Source organism: Gopherus evgoodei, chromosome 2 (genome assembly GCF_007399415.2).
Source record: "Gopherus evgoodei ecotype Sinaloan lineage chromosome 2, rGopEvg1_v1.p, whole genome shotgun sequence".
Classification (NCBI taxonomy): domain Eukaryota; kingdom Metazoa; phylum Chordata; order Testudines; family Testudinidae; genus Gopherus; species Gopherus evgoodei.
Window position 1 is genome coordinate 227,785,724 of NC_044323.1, and position 21,112 is coordinate 227,806,835.

The following is a 21,112-nucleotide window of genomic DNA, read 5'->3' on the forward strand; positions in this document are numbered from 1 at the left end:
TTTTGCCAGGGCGAGGAGGAGGTTGACCAGGAGGTCCCGGGACTTTGTGGGGTCACGGATAGGGAGTGCGTACAGAAGGAGGTGAGGGGAAAAGTGCAACCAGAAACATAAGAGGATGGCAATGAGGAGCCGGTGTAGGGGCTGCAACCTGGCGCACTCTAAGTAAACGTGCGCCAGGGTCTCCCTCATGCCGCAGAAGGGGCAGGTGTCCGGGACAGGGGTAAACCATGCCAAGTACACGCCCATGCTCACGGCCCCATGGAGGAGCCGCCAACTGACATCCCCAGTGGGCCTTGAGACCAGAGTGGAGTAGAGGCTGGCCCACCGGGGCTCCTCACCCTCCAGAGGTGGCAGGAGGTCCCGCCATTTCATATCGGGGCGGGACACGAGGGTGAGGAAGTGAAGGGTGTGGAGCATGAGCGTGTAGAGCTGTTTCCTTGGTGCGGTTTGGAAATGGACCGGCTGCAGGTCGTGCAGCCGGCTTGCGGAGAAGGGGTGGGGGGGCTGGTCGAGCCTACGGGGCAGAGGCCCGATGAAAAGGTCCGGAGGGCTTGGGGTGGGGGGTGGGCGGGGCGTGCCCTCCCGCAGGACCTGGTCGAGGTAGGCCCGAGCAGCGGGCGGCAAAGCGGCCTCCACCTCCTGGAGTACGCGCCAGGGAGTGCAAGGTCTGGAGAGCCCCATGCGGTGAGCGAGCGTCAGGGGATCCAGCCAGCCTCCCTGGTCGTAGTCCAGGAGGTCTCCAACCCTGGTGGCTCCCGCCAGGACCAACCTCTGGCGCACCGCGGGGGACTCCGCCACCTGCACACGAAGCTGGGGATTGTGTAGCAGGGGCTCCGCGAGGAGGTCGGCCCCCTCAGTGGCCGCCACGGACCTGGTCGCACAGAACAGCTTCCAGGTCCGGAGGAGGTCCTGGTAGAAGACCGGCAGCCCGGAGAGGTCTCGCAGAAGACCCCTCGGTTCGAGATAAAGGAGCTGCCGGTCATATCGGAGCCCTCGGAAGCGGCGCAGGAAGGCGTGCGCCAGGGCTCTCCACGCTGGACTACCCGCACCATAAAGGAGCCTCTGCAGGGCCTGGAGGCGGAAGACGTGGACCTGAGTGCGCAGGCACTTCAGGCCCTGCCCTCCCTCCTCCAGGGGCAGGTGGAGTACCCCTGCAGGGACCCAGTGCAGTCCTGGCCAAAAGAACTCCAGAACCACCTTTCGGAGGTCAGCCAGAAGACCCGGGGCCGGGACCAGGGTGTTGAGCCGGTACCAGAGCATGGACAGGACCAGTTGGTTGAGCACCAGTGCCCTCCCTCGCAGGGAAAGGCACCGGAGGAGTCCTGTCCAGCTCCGGAGCCGCTCCGCCACCCTGCCCTGCAAACCTTGCCAGTTCTCCGGCAGAGACGGATGCGTGGTGGAAAGGTAAACGCCAAGATAGAGCAGCGGACCCGCGTTCCACCGGATGGCCTGAAGCGCAGGTGGGAGGGAGCCTGCCTGCCACCCGTCCCCGACCACCAGGCCAGAGCTCTTGACCCAGTTGACCCGGGCGGAGGAGGCCGCCGAGTACACCGCCTGGCAAGCCTTCACCCGCGCCAAGTCGCCCGGGTCCTGGACCACGAGGAGCACATCGTCGGCGTACGCCGACAGGACCAGCCGCAGCTCCGGCTCCCGAAGCACCAACCCCGTCAACCTCCTGTGGAGGAGACAGAGGAAGGGCTCGATGGCCAGAGCGTATAGCTGGCCCGAGAGGGGGCACCCCTGCCGCACTCCCCGCCCGAAGCTGACTGGCTCGGTCAGGGTCCAGTTGAGCCTGACCAGACACTCTGCGGAAGCGTACAGCACCCGGAGAAAACCCACAAACTGGGACCCGAATTTTTGAGTGGGTAGTGGGGTGGTCACTTGCTCCTGAGGGACTTAGAACAGCCCAGCAGAGGGCTCTGGCTGGGGCAAACAGCTCCCAGGCTGATTGGGGAAGTAGGCACAGCTGGGAGCCACACCCCAAACAGACCACAGCCAGCCCCTATAAAAAGGCTTTGAGCCAGGCATGCTTAACACTTTCTCTGGGGTTGCAGGGGGCAGCCCATGGGTAGGCTGAGGCAGCAGGTTTAACCCCCCCCGCCTTGCCTGTGATGAATGGCTGACACATGGCAGTCTGCCCCCGTGAGTGGGGGCTAGTTGGTGACTGGTGGTAGCTAACCACTGAGGCAAGGTGGGGATAGTGAGTGGGGGTTCCCCTAAGTGGGGAAAGTCACAGAAACTATGGGGGTATTGCCTGGGGTCAGCACCCAGAGAAAGGATCATCTGGGGTCTGGGAGGAACATAGAAGGCCAAGCGGCAGCAGGTGCTCTGGAGGCTGGAGAGGTAATTCCTGAGGTGACCAGCAGGAGGCACTGCAGGGGTGAGTCCTGCATGGTTAGAGTGATATCAATATTTTTGATATATTGAAGGGAAAAAAGTGTATATGGATACTGGTTCTTTGCTACACATTTTGAAGGGTGAGAGGAGGTTTGGAGGAAGGATAGAAGTGTACAATATGTGCCAGATAGCTAGGATTATTACAGCAACTCAGCCTGTTTTATGACTTGAGTATTTAAATTCAGAGACTTAATATTGCATTACAATATATTTTTAAATTTCTACTTGCTATTTTTACTTCCATGTGATGGCATGGAGATCACACTGGTGCACTCCCTTTCTGTCAGCTGTGAGGAGAGAGACAAAAATGTCCAAAGGGATGGAATGCAAGCCATATGAGCAAAGACTGAAGGAACGAGGTATATTTAGTTTGGAAAAGAGGAGACTGTTGTGGAAAATTGACCACGCTATTGATTTTTGGATCAGACAGCTGGAGGCTCCTTTATTTTATACATGCAAGGAAAGTCAGCATGGCCCCATGCAAGGTGGCAAGCTACTCTGCCCTCCTTAAATTTTAGCTAGCTTATAAAGATTAAAACCACAGACAAATTACACATACTTCTATATTAATTACCTTATTTGGAATACATTACTCACTATCAGTTCTTTTGCAGTCAGTGATCTTTCTAACACAACTACTGTGGTTATATATTAAGCCTGGCCATCCCAAATTATGCTACTTGGGACTTTATCACTCTGCCTCCTCATGCCCTTTATACACACAAACCATTGTTCCCTTTTGGGAACTTTCCACTGTGACTCCTTTTACCCCTTGACACACAGAAGCAACTTTTCATCACTCTGTCCCCTTCCTCTCTGCCCTTTATACACAGACAAGCTGAACCAAAGTTCAACACAGCCTAGAAACAAGCTTATCCAAAGTTTAGGCCTAAAAGCCTGACCAAAGTTGTAAGCCCATCATATTTTCCCTCACAATATTAAGAGGGGGATATGATAGCTGTCTTCAAATACTTAAAAGCTGCCATAAAAAGATGGACAAAAGTTGTTGGTTGTCCACAGAGGGCAGGACAAGAGGCAATGGGCTCAAACTACAGCATAGCAGATTTAGATTAAATCTCAGGAAAAACTTTCTAATTGTAAGAACAGTAGGACAATGGAACAGCTGGGCTAGGGAGGTTTGTGGAAGCTTCTTCACTGGAGGCTTTCAAAAGGAGGCTGGATGGTTTAGATGCAACAAATTCTGCATCTTGGTAGGGAGTTAAACTAGATGATCCCTGCAGTTTAAGAGACTTTTGCCCTACCCTCTCCAAGACTCCTAGCCCCAGGCCCTTAAAGATGCAGAGGCAGGATTTCCGTCCAAGCACTGTTCATTTCCAGGACTGCTTCCTCTCTATGCACATTTCCCCTTAGGTCCTAACATATGTCTCTTGGGCCTTTCAAACTCTGAAAGGCCCATTCCATGTGTTGAGGAAGGCTAACTACTAAGCTATACGGACACAGCCCCCTGCTCAGCCAACGATATTGAAAAGGTAGGCTCAACCAAAGTTAATACCTGGCCATGGCCTCCAACCAGGGGGTACATCTGCCTAGCTGCTGCAAGATAGTCTATTAGCTCCCTATTAATGATCTGGTCATTTTCACAAATATGAGAAAACCAAGCCTTAGGTTCTGCTCTACTGCAAGTACAGAGTCCTGTGAATATAGTTCATGTAGTTCTTGGCACACCATTATTATGGGTTCCCTCCAGGGTACCACCTGGATCTGGGGTACCAATGATTTATAGTGATTATAAGGAATAGCAAACAGTTCAAAGCAGATTACCTAGCAAATAAACAAAAAGCACAAATTAAGCTCATTATACTAGATTGGGTATGAATTAACAGATTCTCACTTCAAGAGATGATACAAACAGGCTGCAAATTCTTAAGGAGCAAGTTGCACTTGCTTTACAGCTTGGAATCCTCAAGTGTTTCATATGCAGGCTAGAAATCCCTTTAGTCTGGGTCTAGCACTTCCCCCAGTTCAGTCTTTGTTCCTCAGGTGTTTCCAGGTGTCTTCTCTGGGGTGTGAAGAACCCCAGATAATGTCACTTCCTGCCTTATATAGCTGTTGCATATGGTGGTGAACCCATTGTTCCAAATCTTTGTTCCCAGACCTGTCTGTGGGGAAAAATACTGACATCCCAAGATTGAGTAAAGCATCATGTCCTTGTAGAGTCATAGTAGCCATCACTCACAGGCTGTCTGTAGCGTTTTCAGGAAGGCTCACCAGGTGGGAGATGAGCTTCTCCTAAGGACTATTGTTCTTCCTAAAGGCCCATTACGCTGAATAGGCCCTTTTCAACTAGCTATTTAGATAGAAAGCATCTTGTTTAGTGGGTGTTATCCAGGTGTAACTACATTTGAAGTATAGATGCATAGTATTTATAACTTCAGATACAAAAATAATAGGATAATCATATTCAGCAAATCATAACCTTTTGAATGACATCTCACATAACCTGTCTTGTATAAAATGCATCAAAATTATGCTATAACCATATCACCATAATATCACCATGAAGAATGAGATGCAGTGTCATAACCATAATTTACAACATGCGGAAAGCCTCCAGACCATCTAGTAATATAGCCATGTCTAGAGTAGTTAGCAAAACTAGGACTTCACCCTGCTTAAAATTTAAGGCTACTTTCTGATCTTGTGGAAAAGATCCCCCGATAGGCATACGCATATCCATCCCTCTGATTTAAGGATGTCGTCATCTCTGTTCCATTTCCTTACAGGATCCCCAAAGACTAATGACTCTACGATGTTGCCTACTGCTTGTAGTAGCTCACCCAGCAACACCCATTTTCATTCCTTTTGTACCTCCACTACTTTGTGAATGATGTTCAGCTCAGCAGGGATACTTCCCGCCCCCCACCCCCACACCTTGTAGTAGATGTCTTCCACTCCGTTGTGTCCTGACTGGGGCTTTGCACAGTCTCTTTGTCTCCAATCAGCAAGACCTTTTCTATTACCTTCACTTTTACACATTCTGATTCTTGATGACTTGGTGTTTCTGCAGCCACTGTTATGCTGTCCTTGTCCTCAGCTGACTGGCATAGCTTGGTGTCCCACTGATTCTTTTTCTGATGTGTAACCAGGGAAAATCAAATTTAATGAATCCCAATATGCCTCTGTTTCCCTTGTACAGGTTCTTGGATCTTGATAGCAAGTCCATCACCTGAGGAAGCAGCTCCTGTGTCCCACCCTCCCTCACAAGTATAGTGTAAGAAAGAAGAAGAGACAAAAATTATGCTGAAACAGGTAAGTATTGTATTAAGAATTGATTACATAAAAGGGGTAAGGGGAAAACCATAAGCAACCACATAAACACTCCATAAAAAGTGGACTGCAACAAAGGAGCTTGAAGCTCAGGCCCAATACCCCTCCCTTGGCAACAAGAACAAAACCAATCAAATCCCCTATATAGCCCACTGCTAATCCGATGTCATCTGTGGGCAGGTCAGATGGTAGTGAGTGGTGGGTCCAGGACCTCCTACCCTTGGGCCAAACACTGGCCTTTGGGGAGGAACACTGGATCTTGGCTGCTGGATGTTGACAAGCTACTGGGACCGAAACTGCTGATGGACCAAAGGATCCTGGATGGCAGGTAAGTTGTTGGTGTCACAGGATCCTTCACAGCTCTTGATCTGGAGATTCATGCAAAATCCTGACTGCACACAGCTGCCTCCTGAACGGACAGCGCCGTGATGACGTGGCACACTTCCTTATAAAGAATGGCAGGAAAATTCTGAGGCGTTGGCAGTTACAAGCCAGTTCCAACTGGTCTGAACCAGCTGTTTGCGCCACAGCTTTGGCACCTTAATTTCCCCAACTCTAGGGACAAAATGGAGATTTGACTCCATTTCGAAAAGTACCAAAGTCCATACTGATGAGGGGGGGGAAATGATATAAAAACCTTATCCTAATAATTTAAAATCACCTATTATATAAAATCACCAACAGATGCAGTCAGCCTCCTCTTCCTGGGATACTTCCAGTTCATTCCCTGGGATCATCACATTTTTCTCTAAGCTCTTTGGCTCTTTGTCTGTCTCCAGATTGCTTTTTACTTTAGGCTGGATTTTCAGCTGGATTTTACTCCTAGAAGAATTTTGCACCACTGCACGTGTGCAGAAACATACCCTCCCCTGCTGCAGATTCTCTTTGTTTTCCTGCAGAAAAATGGTTTCTGTGGGGAAACAAAGAGAAGCTGCACCAGTGCTCACTCACATTTGGGCACCTGAAAGGGTTGCCATCCCACCAGGATTGTCCTGCAGTCTTCAGGAATTAAAGATTAATCTTTAATTAAAGATTGTTATGTGATGAAATCTCCAGGAATGCATCCAACCAAAGTTGGCAACCCTAACACCCAGAGCAGCCAGGGGAGAGGGAAGCCTCAGGGGGAGGGGGCACTGTATGGGGAGCTGTTCCCCCTGTCCACCCAACCCCTGTGCATCAGGATCCCCCTACTTGCATCCATCCCCCCTGCTGAGCCTCACCTCCCTGCACCCAGAACCCCCCACTGAGCCACCTAGAACACACACCCCAAGCCTGTCCCCCTGCACCCAAACCCTCGCCTTGTTGACTCCTAACCACCTTCACATAGACTCTGCTGCACAATCCCATTCCCGTTGCAGCCAGAATCCCCCAACAAACACTTGTGCATCCAGATCCCCTCCCCCACCCAGGCCCCACCACTGAGCTGCCTGCACCCAAATTGTGCCACACAGAACCCTGGTACTTGTGAGAGAATACTGCACTAAAAATTAAAAATTTGGTGCCAACATTTTTAAAATTTGATAATTATACAAAATTCTGCATATCTGTGTTGTCGAAATAACAGATGCTATATGTCAGTTAACAAAGATGCATACAGTAATGATACATTTCCTCTTTCATAACAATAAAATTCAGCCATATCCCAATGAGATATTTAAAACCACATATATATACGTAATATACAGGTTGTTGGACCTGGCCAGGCTAATGGTCTTTATAATGTCTCTATAGTCAATCGCATACTCAATTATCCATATATGGTAGGTTGAAGTATTGTTGACTGGTCTGTTATGTATAACAGTTTCTTTTCTTCAGGTGCTCAGAGGTTTCTTCACTGTGTATTGATATATTCTGGTGTCTCCATTCTGTGGGATGCCCCCTTAAACAGCTTAAGTTGGTTAACATGATATAAAAATGTTTTACATTTCCCTAATATGTGAAATATGGCTTTCTTATTTCTTGTGTAAGCAGAGTCAGGATGAACTCTAACCTGACATCTGGTGGAAAGAATTTCAGAGAGTGTATTTGCATAGGCACACCTTCCTCATCCCAGGCTGCCGAGCTGTGGGACTGCTTTGTGACAGAAATGACTCAACCTCAGTTGGGTGGTACTTGCTAGACAAGGGACATGGGTTCCAACTCCCAGTAAATGGAGAGAGGCTGGGGACAGGTATCTGTGCCTGGTGGTGCAGTCTCCTTGTGGAGCCAGAAGCACCAGTTCCTCCCCCTCCTCTCTCCACTGTAGAATGTCAGAGTTGATTTTTTTTATTCCCTCAAGAATCTAGATATAGGTTACTGAGCTGAACTCACTTTGGGCTAATGGTGCACTAGCACTGGGGCTCCCCTACTAAAAGCTGAGATCACTAAGAGTTGAAATCACTGAAGAGCTGAAATTACTGAGCTGAGAGCACTGAGTACTGTGCTAACTAGTGGGGGAGCCTGAAGCTATACTGTGGAACAGAGCAGCTGGCGGAGTGGAGCAGTTTGTGGGGATGGCTGGAGCGGATCACGGGACAGCTGGTGGAGCAGAGCGGCTGGCAGAGCGGAGTAGCTGTGGGACGGGTGGAGCGGCCCACAGAGCGAGCGGAGCCGAGCAGTTTGCAGGGAGAACTGGAGCAGCTCATGGAGCAGAGCAGCTTGTGGAGCGGAGCAGTTTGTGAGGATGGCTGGAGGAGCAGAGTGGAGCGGCTGGTAAAGCGGAGCAGTTCGTGGAGAAGGCGGAAGCAGAACCCACGGAGAGGCAGGGCAGTTGGCCCCGGACCACGTAAGGTGCCCCCTTCTACCCAGGCTGGGGGGAGATAAACTCCCTCTACAGATAAACTCTTGAACTCTGGGGTGGCATTGACCAGAGCCTTTTGGGTTGTTGGACTTTGGGGTGATTGGACGTAAAACCCTAAGGGGAAAAAGGACATTGCCAAACGTACTTGGAGGTGGGATTTTTGTTTATGGTTTGGGTTATAACCCTGTTTGTGGTGTTTCTCCAATGGGATGCCGCATTGATTCCTTCCTTTATTAAAAGATTTTGCTACACTCAGACTCCGTGCTTGCGAGAGGGGAAGTATTGCCTCCTAGAGGCGCCCAGTGGGGTGTGGCATGTAAGTGTCCCAGGTCACTGGGTGGGGGCTCGAGCCAGTTATGCATTGCGTTACTGAAACGGAACCCCTGGATACTGAACCTGGCCCTTGTTGCTGCCAACTCAGAGGGGCAGAAGGGTTACACTTGTATAGCAGTATTCTTGAGATAAAAATAATATAAAGTAATAGAAACAATCTTAATATAACAAGGTAGACAGATAATAAGGATTTTATCGTTTTAAATAAAAAGGTGGCAACTTGACTCATTAAATGTTTAATTATTTTGTTTACTTTTGTTTTCCAAAATACTTCCCTATAATAATTTTAACTATGCAAGATATGGCATTAAGAGCTTAAATACTATTTTGATACCATTCTTCTTTAATTGTAAGTTTGTCCTATGTCATGTAGGTTGTCTTGTGTCCTGTGTCACATGACAATTTGTTTTTATTTGTAACAAAAGTCAACTTTATACTTAATTATAATTTATTTGTAATGAGTGGTATCACGCTATTCAAATATTATGGTTGGGTTATAACCATAATACCACACTTTTCTTTTGTAGAGCTCAAAAAGGCCTCAGATATAAATACCTTAAGTGAGGAGTTACTGTATGTCTACACTATGGGATTATACTGATATTACAGAAGCCTATTTTTGGAAACAGACTGTATAAAGTCGAGGGCATGTGGCCATACTAAGTACATTAATGCTGCGATGTGCATCCATGTACCGAGGCTAGCATCAAAATCCAGAGCATTGAACTGTGGGTAGCTATCCCATAGTTCCCACAGTCTCCCCCACCTATTGGAATTCTGGGTTGAGATCCCAATGCCTGATGGAGCCAAAAATTTGTCACAGGTGCTTATGGGTAAATGTCATCAGTGAATCCTCCCTCTGTGAAAGCAATGGTGGACAATCATTTCACGCCCTTTTGCCTAGGTTGCCCAGGAAGATGCCATAGCACGGCAACCATGGAGGCCGTTCAGCCTTTTTTCACTGTCATTGTATATCTATTGGATGTTGCTCACAGACACGGTACTGCAGAGCTACACAGCAGCATACCCTTGCCTTTGCAAGTTAGCAAGGACAGTTACCAGCTCTCCTGTACCATCTGCTGCTTTGCAAGTTGACAATGACGGTCACCAGTCATACTGTACCATCTGCTGCTGTCAGGGGTGCTCCTGGCTGGCCTCAGTGAGGTCAGTCAGGGGTGCCTGGACAAAAATGAGAATGACTCCTCTGGTCATTCTCTTCTTTAAGTTTTGTCTAATAGAGATTCTGTCCTGCCTAGAATTTCAGGCAAGCCTACTAAAGAACCAGAGAGGCAAAAAACCGCTCTGGGTCAGAGCCCCAGACATCTTACAGAAATGATGAGCTGCATGCCATTCTAGGGGGTGCTCCTGCAACAACCCCACCCATTGCTTCTCTCCTCCCCCCAACCCTCTTGGGCTACCGTGGCAGTTATCCTCCCATTTGTGTGATGAAGTAATAAAGAATGCAATGTGGAGGGGGTGGGGGTGGGCAGGCAGTTGGCTTACAGCAAAGTCAAGTGAACCACCATTCTGCACTTACTCAGCCTCAGAGGTGAAAGTAAGCCGTTATGGTCCAGTACGGCGTACCAGTAAGAGCCAGTACGTCATGCCAGACTGCATTGGCTTCTGCAGCGGGGATTTAAAGGGCTCTGTGGGGAGGCCCAAGCCCTTTAAATCCCGGCCTGCAGCTCCAGCGGCCGGGTTGGGGCCAGCATTTAAAGCGCTCCTCCGAGCTTCCTGTCACAGTGGGAAGCCCAGAGGAGCCTTTTAAATCCTGGCCCACCATAGTGGCTGGGCTGGCTGGCAGGGAACTCGGAGGAACCCTTTTAAATCCCGGCTCCAGCCATCAGGCTAGGGCCGGCATTTAAAGGGCTCCTCCAGGCTCCCCGCTGCAGTGGGAAGCCCAGAGGGGCACTTTAAATCGTGGCTGGGCCGGACAGTGGGGATCTTGGAGGAGCCCTTTAAGTCCTGGCCCTGGCCCCAGCCTGCAACTCCAGCAGCCAGGCTGGGGCCAGCATTTAAAGGGATCCTCCAGGCTCCCCGCCATTGCAGGGAGCTTGGAGGAGCCCTGTAAGTCAAGCCTGCCGCTTTGGCAGCTGGGCTGGGGCTGGCATTTAAAGGACCCGGAGCTCCACGGTGGCTGAAGCCTCAGGCCCTTTAGTTGGCCCCAGGGGCTCCCAGTCACCTCTGCAGCTGGGAGCCCCCTGGGTGATTTAAAGGCCGTGGGACTCCCAGCCACAGCTGGTGCCCCAGGGCCTTTAAATCTTGAGGCCACGCCTCTACCAGATAAGCCCCCGCCCCCTCTGGCCATACCAGTAAGTCTCGTGAGTTACTTTCATCCCTGCTTAGCCTGTAGCTGAAAATGGAAATCTCTGACAAGCATTAGTGTAACCCTTCTGCCCCTCTGAGTTGGCAGCAACAAGGGCCAGGTTCAGTATCCAGGGGTTCCGTTTCAATAGCACAGTGCATAACCGGCTCGAGCCCCCACCCAGTGACCTGGGACACTTACATACCACACACTCCTGGGCGCCTCTAGGAGGCAATACCTCCCCTCTCACAAGCATGGAGTCTGGGTGTAGCAAAATCTTTTAATAAAGCAAGGAAACAATGCGGCATCCCATTGGAGAAACACCACAAACAGGGTTATAACACAAACCATAAGCAAAAACCCACCTCCAAGTATGTTTGGCAATGTCCTTTCCCCCTTAGTGTCTTAAGCCCAATCACCCCAAAGTCCAACAACCCAAAAATCTCTGGTCAGTGCCACCCCAGAATTCAAAAGATTATCTGCAGAGTTTTACCCCCCCCCCCAGCCTGGGTGGAAATAGGTGGGAAAGTCCACACAAGGTGTTAAAGGGCACCTTACGTGGGCCAAGGCCAACTGCTCCACCCCTCCGTTGAGTTCTGCTGCAGCCTTCACTATGACCAGCTCCACTACACCAGCTGTGCCGCTCCTCCAGCTGTGCCTGCAAACTGCTTCACTCCGCTCACTGTTCCATGGGCTGCTCCAACATGCTGCAAACTGTTCTGCTCTGCCAGCTGCTTAACGACAGGTCTTCAGACTCCCCCACTAGTTAACACAGCACTCAGTGATTTCGGCTTTTAGTAGGGGAGCCCTGGTGCTGGTGCACCATTGGCCCAAGATGAATTCAGCTCAGCAATCTCTAGATGGACTCCTAATGGAATCAAAATTAGCTCTACTCTTTTACAGTGGAGAGAGGAGAATGTGCAATTGGTGTTCCTGGCCCATACCATCAGGTACACACACCAGTCCCCAACATCTTTCAATTCACTGGGATTTGGAACCCATGTCGCTTGTCTAGCAAGTACTACTTAATTTATATTGAGACATCTCTGTCATAAAGCAGTCTCGTAGTTCCTCATTCACATAATCAGGTGGCAACACTTTATTCATCCTGCCCCAATAATAAAGAAATTGGGGATCCCAGAGCTGTCAGAATAACCATCCCAGGCTGCTTTGGGCTATGCTGGGTATGCCCATGCAAACCCCTGAAAGTTCACACTTTCTGAAATTCTTTCCACACTTCCCATAATTCACCACCAGATGTCAGGGTAGAGCTCATCCTGACTCTGCTTACATTAGGATAGACGCACAGGCAGCACTGAATCTCCATTTGTGTGTGGGCCTTTGGTTGACACTGGTAAAATACAAAATGTCCCAGGATATGTATGTTGGGGGACAGTTCTAAATGGCAGCTTAATTTTTTTATTTGCAGCAAAATGTAGAGGTCTAAGTATCTGATTGTGATTGTGATCCCTGATAACAAGGAATAGGTGCAATCGTGCGCTGCTGCTGACTGAGGAGAGCAGCCTGAGGCAGAAGTCTCCAGCTGGCATGATAGTCCAGGCAGGACTGAATCTCCATTAGACAAAACTTACAGGAAATGACCTGGAGTCATTCCCATTTTTGCCCAGGCACCCTTGGTCAATCTTACCGAGGCCAGCCAGGAGCACTCATGGGATGACAATGACGGATACTAGTCCTACCGTACCATCTCCTGTCCACAAGGCAAGGGAAGGGAAGGGAAGGGGATGCTGCTGTGTAGTGCTGCAGCACTGTGTCTGCCAGCAGCATCCAAAACACACATGGTGACATCAAAAAAAGGTGAGAAATGATTTTTTTTCCCTTTGCTTTCATGGGGGGGCTGATGACACATACCCTGAACCACCTGTGACAATATTTTTGACCCTTCAGGCTTTGGGAGCTCAGCCAAGAATTCAGATGGTTTTCAGAGAGTGCAGAAACTGGGATAGCTACAGTCGTCAGTCGCCCCTCCCTCTGTGAGCATCCATTTGATTCTTTGGATTTCTGGTCCTCTTGTCTCATCTCCTTAAGTTTCACGCAGCACTATGTTGAGTCCCTGTTGCGGCCTCTGTCCATCATAGCCTTGGAGATTTTTTCTAATGTTTTGGCATTTTGTCTATTGGAATGGAGTTCTGATAGAACAGATTCATCTCCCTATACAGAGATCAGATTCAGTATTTCCTATACTGTCCATGCTGGAGCTCTTTTTTGATTCTGGGACTGCATGGTCACCTGTGCTGATCAGCTCTCCACGCTGGGCAAACAGAATATGAAATTCAAAAGTTTGCGGGGCTTTTCCTGTCTACCTGGCCAGTGCGTCCGAGTTCAGATCGCTTTCCAGAGCTGTCACAAGAGTGGTCTGTGGGATAGCTCCCAGAGGCCAATAGTGTCGAATTGCAGCCACATTAACCCTAATTCGAAATGGCAATACCAATTTCAGTGGGAGGAGTACAATTATCAATATTAAGAGCCCTTTATATTGAAATAAAGGGCTTTGTTGTGTGGACAGGTGCACGGTTAATTTGGTTTAACACTGCTAAATTCGAGATAAACTTGTAGTGTAGACCAGGCCTTTAAAGTTGTCCCAGTTAACATTGATCAGTAACAACGAAACAATTACAGAACATGCTCATTTAAAGTTGTGCAATGTTCCCTTATAACATTGTTTGGCAGCTGCCGCTTTGTCCACTGCTTGCAGGAAGAACAGCCCATTGGAGCAAGCTGGTGGGGGCTTGGAACCAAGGTGGATCAACAGCTCCCCACTCTCCTAAGTTCCCTGTGCAGCAGCTGCCCAGCAGGCTACCAATTGCTGGCAGTTCAACTGTCCCCCCGGCCCCACTGCCATGTGCTGCTCCTGCCCTCTGCCTTGGAGCTGCTCCCAGGAGCCTCCTGCTTACTGTGCGGTGGGGACGAGAGGGAGAGGAGGGCTAACGTCAGGGTGTCCCCCTGCTCCTACCCCCCACTTACCCCATCTCCATGGGAGGGGGAGGGGGACACAACTGGGCTCAGGACAGAGGGCGCTTGCTGGCAACAGCTGCTGTCTCCACTTGCTAATCTACTTAAAACGGAAATGTACTTAAAGTGGGGTCAGCGCACTTAAAGGTACAATACGCATCTCTCTCTCTCACAGAATGTGTGTCTGTCTGCCATGCTGTCTTCCCTCCCTCCATTTGTGCTGCCTTGTAGAGTGTGAGGCTACATTAACACAATGTGTTAACCCTTGAGGGCTCAGCCAAGTACTAGTTCATCATTTAGCAGTAAGGCATTCCCTGAGAAATATCCCACCCTCTGACTCCACCACCTCAACCAAGCTTCACAATCATCATTGCTGTGTACAGTATTAAATTATTTAAAAGTGTGTGTGTGTTTAAAAAAAAAAATCTTCTGCCTGGTAAAATTTTTTTCCATAGAATCTAACATCCCCCTCCACCTCATTTACATTAATTCTTATGGGGAAATTGGATTCACTTAACATCGCTTTGCTTAGTCATTTTTCAGGAACATAACTACAACGTTAAGTGAGGAGTTACTGAATATGTACAGATAATTTATCTCAATAATTCAATTGCAGTTTTTAAAAAATTTATAAAATGCTTTTATTAATTTAATTTTATTTTTACAGAAAAAAATAATAAAATGCTTTTATTAATTTAATTAATTTTTATTTTTACAGAAAAAAACTAAGGGAAAAATCTCAACATTAATGCAAAGGCAATATTGATAAAATCATAACTTTTTTTGCTATTTCTAAATTTATTTGCACCTTTATTACATATTAAAATACAGTTAAGTGTATTATAGCCAAAATGTCTCCTCATCTCTCTCATCTGGTGTGGACATGGGCTGTCTTTCTCCTATCAACAATTGGAAACAAATGGTGACTCCCTCTATAATCAGCTCCCCACAGAGTGCTCCTAATGCTACACAAGCTCTAACTTTTATATCAGAATAATGTCTGCTGTCATCTGGTTTAACAATCTCAAATCAATTTCTCTCAGGATAATGAGCCTCTTAATTTCCTTTTCTTTTATTATGTGGATTGAAGTTGCCAGACCAGATGAGAGCGAGATTTTAAGGCAGTGATATGATTGAATGCTTGATACATGTAGTTTGCAGTCTCTTGTACTTTTAAGAAAACTACAGTTTTTCTTCCCACAAGTTATAATAACAGTTTTTAATATTTAACAACAATATTTATATACACTAGTCTTCTTTCTGATGTTTATCAAATCGCTCCAACAGAGCTCTTAGTATACTTCCTGGTAGTTTTTGGTGTCTGTCTCTTAGCGTTTCAAGGGCAATCTTTATCTGTTAAGAGAAAGAAAGAGGGGAAATCTTTTATATTTCAAGAACGACCACTTCAATCATCATTCTCTTCTAGTTTTCCCAAGGATGCTAAAGGTATATATAAAACTCTGTGGAAAATGTTGTGGGAGGAGAGGGCAGGAAGGGTAAATCCTTCACAAGATCCCATGAAGCTTATGCTGAGGGATAGTCTCATTCCCATCCACCAGTGTATTTTCCCCTGTGATAACCAAGGATACTAAACAGCTAGATCTAGATATGCAATAGTGCCATGGAAATGTTAGCTCACTACCACCCCATCTTGCAAACCCTGAGGCACATGAATAACTCAGGAGATTAGAATCAGAGGGATAGCCATGTTAGTCTGGATCTGTGAAAAGCGACAAAGAGGCCTGTAGCACCTTATAGACTGACAGATGGAGCATAAGCTTTCGTGGGTGAATACCCCCTTTGTCAGATGCATGTGTTTCATTAGCTTCAATAGGGCTACATATTCGATTGAAATTATTCACTTGCGTTTGCAGGTTTGAGCCCTTAAACTGTAAGTAAGACTTGATTTAATTTAATATTTAAGTTTGACAGGTTTTTTTTCAACTGGAGTTGTGGTAAAGATCTTTTAACTAAACATCGAAATAGGCTTTCCACAGCAAAACATCAACTGCCAGGTGTAGAAGGCAGTTTCCCCTTCAAAAACAGCTATTACCTTTTTCAAACCCTATTTTAAATGTTTACCATTCATTAAAATATGCATCAAATCATTAAATAAAATTAGAGGTTTAGGATGTAAAACCCTGTTTTTTCAGGATGTTAAATCACATCCACTGTAATTTTTGCTCAGACTAAAATCTGATAAATATTCAGCCTAGACCCTTCCCTTGCTCTCTTGTAATGATTAGGGCCCAGAGGGCCTTCCCTGATTATGGGCTTAATTTATGGAAAGTGGGTAAAAGTTCATAATTGTCACAGTCACCGTCTATAGAACATTATTTAAGAAGGAAAAAGGAGACATCTGAATTAAACCGAGAGGATCTACTGCTACCACCCAAGGATTGTGCTTAAAATCATGTCTGATAAACAAGAGGAGTATGGGACTGAAACTCAATGGACCAAAATTGGTACTTCAGAAATTAGTCCTAACTGGTGGACAAAATAAAAAAAGGATGGGTTATTCTGCCCATCACTCCCTTTGGGGATCCTTTTAAAGAGCGACTTTGTGAGAGAAAGGAAATACCATTTGTATTACTGCCACTGCCACTGGGGGGTTTTCATTGTGACATGTGGACCTTGGCACACCAGTGGGGAGGCCTAACCAACATCACTGCCCCAGCAAAGACCCCAACTTGATACATATGAGGTCCAGCTCTGTCCTCCTCTCTCTTGTGTGTCCCTTCCTGTCCCTCACCATCTAACTATTGTCCTCTTTCTCTCAGCTTTCTGCCTAAACCGGAGATCAAAAGCACCATACGGCCCCAGCATAACAAGGTGAGATGGTCCATCCAGCTCTGCCGGTCAGAGAAGGACTGGCAGAGGTAAGGGACCTGACCAGACGATATCCCTGACTAGCCTCTTTGTGTCCTGAGAACATCAACAAAAGCCATATTTCCCCCAACTTTTACTACTGTCTCATCTCCTGTGTCTATTTTGTCAAAAGCAGGAACATGACTATCATTCCTGATTCAAAATTGAACAGCAAAACTAACTCTTCCCCACCAAGATGGGCTGCTTGACAGAGCAAGAGACTCTAACCCATATTCTTTATCTCTGAAAACGATATTGTTTGTTTTGCATAATCACATAATTTCAGTGCTTTTTGTCTTGTTTTGATTCTTTTCCTTTCAGGTATCTCAGTCAATACATTTCCAGCCTTTGTTATGAGTTTTCTAGTGTGTTTGCCACAGTAACTAAGAGCCTGAGGTCTCTGTACTCAGGACCCCAAACCTTGTTTAAAATGGTTCATGTTGTATAACAACAGTCATGTAAACACCTTCAGTTCTCTGGGCCCACTTATTCCACCCAAAGTGACACAACAGCTTCCCCTCAGCATCCAAAAATGTATTTGTTAAAGAGATCAGTGGGAGTTCTTGCGTGTTCACCACTTGAGGAAAGAATCAGACTATTTATTTAGGCACCTAACAATGGATTAGTGAATCTAAGATTAGGCACATATATTAACCAAGATTTTCTAAATTATATAAATGGATGGGAGTCAGGAAATGAAAAACATTTCTGAAAGTAGCATTAACCCCCCACAGTGCTCCAGTAAGGCCAGAACCTCAGCAAGTTCATACCAGCTGAGGATCTGTCTCATAACATTTATCATTTGCAGAGATATAACTATATATCTTATATGTAGTGTTGTTGTAACTGTTGGTCCCAATAATAAAAGAACAAATACCCTAATCAACCCATGGGCAAACACTTTTCTTGAAATGATCAACTCTATATCTGACCTCTCTGTCCTTGTAATCAAAGGAAAACCTGCATAACATCTTCAAAAGACAAGACTAGGAGCTTAAATTCATAACCTTGCTGGACACTAAAAATCATGGCCACAATACAGAAGCTGGTTTTATGTCTCATTAACACAATCTATGAACGACTAACTCTCCTTTATCCCAAGACTGCCGATGTGGTAATTGTCCACCTCATCTTGAATGGTCTGTCATGGTATAACCTCCACTCTGAACCTTAGCGTCCAAAAGATGGGGTACCAGCATGAATCCCCCTAAGCTTAATTACCAGCTTAGATCTTGTAGTGCTGCCACCAATCAGGACTTGCAGTGCCTGGTACACTCTGGTCCCCCCAAAACCTTCCCAGGGGACCCCAAGACCCAGACCCCCTGGATCTTACACAAGGAAAGTAAACCCTTTCCCCCACCATTGCCTCTCCCAGGCTTTCCCTCCCTGGGTTACCCTGGAAGATCACTGTGATTCAAACTCCTTGAATCTTATAACAGAGAGGGATGCACCTTCCCCCCTCCTCTTCTCCCCTCCCCAAGAGGTAATACAGATTCAAGCTCGGTGAATCTAAAACAGAGGAATTCCACCTTCCCCCCTCCCTTCTCTCTCCCTGTCTCCCACCAATTCCCTGGTGAGTACAGACTCAATTCCCTTGAGCCTCAACAAGAGGAAAAATCAATCAGGTCTTAAAAAAGAAAAGCTTTTAATAAAAGAAAGAAAAAAGTAAAAGTTGTCTCTGTAATTAAGATGGTAAAGGTTACAGGGCCTTTCAGCTTATAGACACTAGAGAGAAGCCTTCCCCCCAGCACAAATACAAATTAAAATCCTTCCAGCAAAATACACATTTGCAAATAAAGAAAACAATCAAAAAGACTAAACCGCCTTTCTACTTGTACTTACTATTTGAACAGAAAATTAGAGAGCCTGTAGGTATGTCTGGTCATTCTCAGAACCCAGAGAGAACAACAGACAAACAAACAACACAAAACAAAGACTTCCCTCCTCCAAGATTTGAAAGTATCTTGTCTTCTGATTGGTCCTCTGGTCAGGTGGCCCAGGTTCACTGCTTGTAACCCTTTACAGGTAAAAGAGATATTAACCCGTAACTATCTGTTTATGACATGGTTTCTTGCAACATATGTTAACTTCTTATGCTTAACAATCTGCTCCACCTTGTATTAGGCAGTGATACTCTGAGTACCTTTCCCAAACTGAAGAAGAGCTGTGTGTAGCTCAGAAGCTTGTCTCTTTCACCTTCAGAGGTTGATCCAATAAATGATATTACCTCACCCACTTTGTCTCTATTTTATATGTGTCCATGCAAGGGATAAAGTGACTGGAGTGTGGTTCCTTGTTACTCATTTTGAAGGGCTCTGCTAGGTATTTAGTGTTTAGTAGGCTGAAGAGTAGGACTTGACTATAATGTGTGTAGTACAGATTCAGAGACAGACTCAAAAGGCACAAAGGGCAGTCAATGGAAGTCAGAGGGAATGGGCATCTAATTCCCTTTTGTCTCTTGGAAGATCTCCTCAAGTCACTGTGCAAATATTGACCTTTTCTGTCTTTAATTTCATATTGTATTAATATATTTTCTTTGATTTATTTTCCATTTTAAAAAAATCAAGAGAAACTACCTCTGAGTTTACATATTTCAAGATGGCCTGAAATGTGAGACCATTTTGCTAGTAGTTTCTTGTGACAGAGTGCTGAGGCCTGATGGGTGAATTAGCGTGAATTAGTTTCCCAGTGATGGATGATTGAGCAAGTAGCTAATCAGAAAGTGATGCTGCAGAGATAAGGAATTAATTAGGCCTCAGCTGACTAACCTGCTAAACCAGGAAGGAAGTGTTACAAGATGGGAAGACTGGACTAGCTGAACCAGACTGAAACAGCTTCCAAAACAGGGAGATCTCATTTCCTAAGGTCTTGGTAAAGAGGGACTAAAAACTGTAGGAATTAAAAACTGTGATGTTGCACTGTACTGGTGTGGGAGAAGGGTTTGTAATAAAATAGAGACTGAACTCTAAAAGAAAGTGGGTGTGACCAATTTCTGGGGCAACAGAAGACAGGAACAGAGCATTGCCGGCCTCAGGGATTTTATTTCCATATATTTATCATTAGAAATAGACTTTTCTATTCTTCTTTACAGAAGAACTTGATAAAATCACTGTAAGATTAAATTAGTATTGCAGCTTTATGTGATATCCTGAGATAAATCTCTGTTTCCCTCCAAACAGTCCCCAAGACTACCCACAAATTGTTATTCCCTCTGTTCCTCTCACCCATAAATCAAACAAAGGCTAGATTTTTATATTTTTTTTTAGATAAATTGGGATTGTGTTTGAAGAGTTTCAGTTTAGGATACAGCCTTGTGAGACACCACTAGTCAGTTCCAATACCAAAGAAAGGGAAGTGAAGGCTAAAGATACCTGTCATTTCTGTTGCAAAACAAACTTAATATGCCAAAGAAAAATGTCCTTGGAAAAAAATGGTGAGGTAATCCCTCCAAGTCAGGAGGGATCAGTAGAGGGCAAAACAAATAGTTGCCTATACTATGCAGAGAACCGTTAAGATATTCCCCTGCCTCTGCCCAAAGTATTACAAATTTACATTGTAATCCCCAGCAGCTGCTCAGGTGAGTGAGGTCCACTCCAGATGTCCATCTCTGGGCCGGACATCCCCTTGGCGTCTCCTCCAGGTGGGTGCCGGGGGACAGAAGAAAGGACTCCCAAGCACATGTGTGCCTCCTCCCCACTCCTCTCTCTCCTTCCCCCTCCTGAGGTGCCCCACAACAGTCTGCCAGCCGCTGCTCTCTATAGCCCTTAGGCAGAAGCAGCAGCAGGCAGCCGGCAGCACAAGCAAGGGAGAGGCACGGGCTGTTTTCTTTCAGGCAGGGAAGTTCTGAGGCTGGGGGCGAGGAGGGGACGCTCTGGGGCAGGAGGGGGGCACCGAGGCCCATTCCAGACAGGGCCAGGGGAGAAACCCAGCTCCAAATATTGGTGGAGCATAGCCTCCAGCCTTGAATATTCCTGGTGCTCGGGCACTACGAGCCCATATAACCTGCCGTCCCTGCCAGGTACCCAGGCCTGCGGCTGAGGGACACTGGAATGTCAATGTGTGTTGAGGCAGGGCAGGTGCTGCAGAGAGAAGGGAGACTCTAATATATTTAGTTTCCTTCAGGTCCCTGGCTTATCCCATTGTACACTCAGGATGCCCTTCCCCTCTAT

General features: G+C 46.7%; 1 protein-coding gene across 1 annotated transcript in view; it reads right to left on the minus strand.

The window, feature by feature from the left end:
- Window positions 1–15,323: 15,323 nt before the first annotated feature.
- Window positions 15,324–21,112, minus strand: part of LOC115645049 (transmembrane protein 68-like) — a 34,321-nt gene continuing 28,532 nt past the window's right edge. The window contains exon 6 of the mRNA XM_030549453.1: window positions 15,324–15,428. Coding sequence (XP_030405313.1) covers window positions 15,324–15,428 — 105 coding nt within the window. The remainder of the gene's footprint in view (window positions 15,429–21,112) is intronic.